The 2,615-nt window shown below is 45.4% G+C and overlaps 1 protein-coding gene across 1 annotated transcript; it reads left to right on the top strand.

The window, feature by feature from the left end:
* Positions 1-6: 6 nt before the first annotated feature.
* Positions 7-2,615, top strand: LOC103154940 (protein Hook homolog 2-like). The gene is made up of 6 exons (XM_007576422.2): positions 7-52; positions 134-216; positions 323-426; positions 2,051-2,152; positions 2,256-2,327; positions 2,400-2,615. Coding segments are annotated over exons 2-6 (408 nt in total). The 5' UTR covers positions 7-52; positions 134-215; the 3' UTR covers positions 2,529-2,615.

The raw sequence follows: 2,615 nt of genomic DNA on the forward strand, positions 1-2,615 counted from the left end.
CTCTTATTGAACCGAAGTCGTCATTGTTGAAGAAAAAGCTGGAGGAGCATTTGTAAGTCATTCACCTCCGCTGCTGCTTGGCGCGCCGGTTTACCACTGATGGGATTCGTCTAAAGTGACTCATTTGTTTCAGGGAGAAGCTGAACGAAGCTCACTCTGACCTCCGGAAGAAACGGGAGGTCATCGACGACCTTGAGCCCAAAGCGGACAGCAACAGTTGAGACCCGTTGTTTTGTTTTGTTTTGGGGTTTTTTTTTCCCCGACTCTCCCGGCTTATTGGTTCATGCTGTGGAGTTCTGAACACGCCTGTTTTTTTTCTCAGTGGCCAAGAAGATAGATGAACTCCAGGAGATCCTTCGGAAGAAGGACGAGGACATGAAACAGATGGAGCAGAGATACAAACGCTACATGGAGAAAGCCAGAACGGTCAGTCCTCGTCGAGGGAACACACTCCTCTCATCAACATGGCTCATTAAAGGAGCCTTCCGTCATTTAAAGCTTCAAATGAGACGAAATCTGCTAGATATTTACAAAACAAAGCAGTCTTCTTAAAGGGACCCACAATCAGTTGTAATATCAGACTGTATTTGACGAACATTTAGTACAGATTTATTTTAAAAATACTGTTTATATATACGGTAGTGGATGTATATGCTAGGTGCTACAGCGCTAGCTCCATCAGAGAAGTATTTTTTGCGCTTTGAGCGACGTTCAACCGTTTTGGTTTGAAAGCCAGTGCAGCAAAGGAAAGTGAAGATGAGGAGGACCAAGCAGATGAAGAGGAGAGACTGATAGAAAAATGTTACGTATTGCACAGTGTGTGGTGAAGTCATCTTTGTTGAAGAAACAAAAATGAGTTTTGGTGTTGCTCCTACACAAAGTAAATACTGATACTTTTTATCTAAGTTTAATCAAACTTTTGGTGTAACCGCATCCTCAGTTTGGCAGGCACTGTGGAAAAAAATGGCGACCCCTGCACGTGAAAAATATAATCACAATATACAATTTTTGAAGTTATTGTGAGGTTTCGCTATGAGTGCACCGATTTATCAGCGCCGATTTTCTTAATTTTGGGAGATCAGTGATGGACTAATAATTTCATATAAAAACAATCTGATCCCCTGATCTCATCATCTCAGCAAAGGTCTAAAAATGAACCACTCTCCTCTCCTGCTCTGCAGAGAGAGAGACAGAGCGACAGACTCAGACACCAGGTCATGTCTCCACGTTTGCAGTTAACAAAAGTGGAGCAACTTTCTTGCTATATTTTGCGACAAAAAATTTTGTTGTTGGCCAAAATCGGAATCGACAGGTCAGGCTTTTTAAAGATTGGTAATCAGTGATCGGCCAGAAAATGGCAATCGCTGCACCGCTAGTTTTTATGTTTAACAACTTTGAAGTTAATGAAGATATTTCAACATATTTTGGCCAACATGTTCAACTAGTTGTGGATCCCTTTAACTACTAGCTGCTGTAGGTTTTTTGGCTAAATATTCTCTGATTTATATTCAATGTTGGACCCCTCACATACTGCAGAACTGGAGTCTTGTTCAGGTTTCTCAGTGGATGAAACATGAGATGTAACAGCAGTGAAGCCTTTCAAAAGCACTTCTATCTGTTAAACTTTACCTCATTTTTTATGTTGCCACCACAAAATGAATGTGATAAATCATCACATTGAAATGTCATTTTGAAGTGGAGGAATGGATGATTTGTATGGGTGTTTTGTTTTCTAGTCTGACCAAAGTTAAGCTTCAAACTGCAACATGTTCTAGCAGCATTATGCTGTGGAAATGCTAATCTGCGAATGCAACCGTTTTATGTCAAGTAATCATGTTTCTGAATGACCTAGTCAAAGCACACACCTAAAATCTATTCAAAATGAAGCAGCAGAAGGATCTACAACCTACAGACTTGGTCACAAACGCACACCACACTTTTCAGATTTTATTTTCGACAGTTACCATCCCGGTAGAACACGTTTTCAGCGTGACGAAGTGTTTCCGGGGCGACAGAAAGGTGTCATCAGGAGGATGTTTTCTGTGTGCAGGTGATCAAAACTCTGGACCCCAAGCAGCCGGCTCCGACTCCCGACGTCCAGTCTCTGAGGAACCAGCTGACGGAGAAGGAAAGAAAACTCCAGCATCTGGAGGTGAGCCGCGTAAAGAGCGTCGGCTGGCGAAACTCCACTCGTTTTTTTTATTTTTTCCCAAAGTGTCACTAAAAAGCGCCGGGCGCGTTCGTTTCTCCTCCAGCACGACTACGAACGGAGCCGAGCCAGACACAGCCAGGAGGAGAAGCTCATCATCAGCGCCTGGTACAACATGGTCGGTACGAGGAGGGCGCCTCGTTTTCCCAGCTCCGCGTCTCTCTTAACCCCCCTGCCGTTTCCTCCACAGGGCATGGCGTTGCACCAGCAGGTGTCGGGCGAGCGGCTGGGACCCGGAAACCAGGCCATGTCCTTCCTGGCCCAGCAGAGACAGTCCACCAACGCCCGGCGCGGCCTGGTCCGCCTCCAGCCCAGATGAGGCGGGACGGGACGGCCAGGTCCACCTCTACCTTGATGCCTTCACTTGGACCGCTGCACGTTTCCCTCTGTCTCGTGTTGCTGCTGC

The sequence above is a fragment of the Poecilia formosa genome, unplaced genomic scaffold, assembly GCF_000485575.1.
Source record: "Poecilia formosa unplaced genomic scaffold, Poecilia_formosa-5.1.2 Scaffold407, whole genome shotgun sequence".
NCBI lineage: Eukaryota > Metazoa > Chordata > Actinopteri > Cyprinodontiformes > Poeciliidae > Poecilia > Poecilia formosa.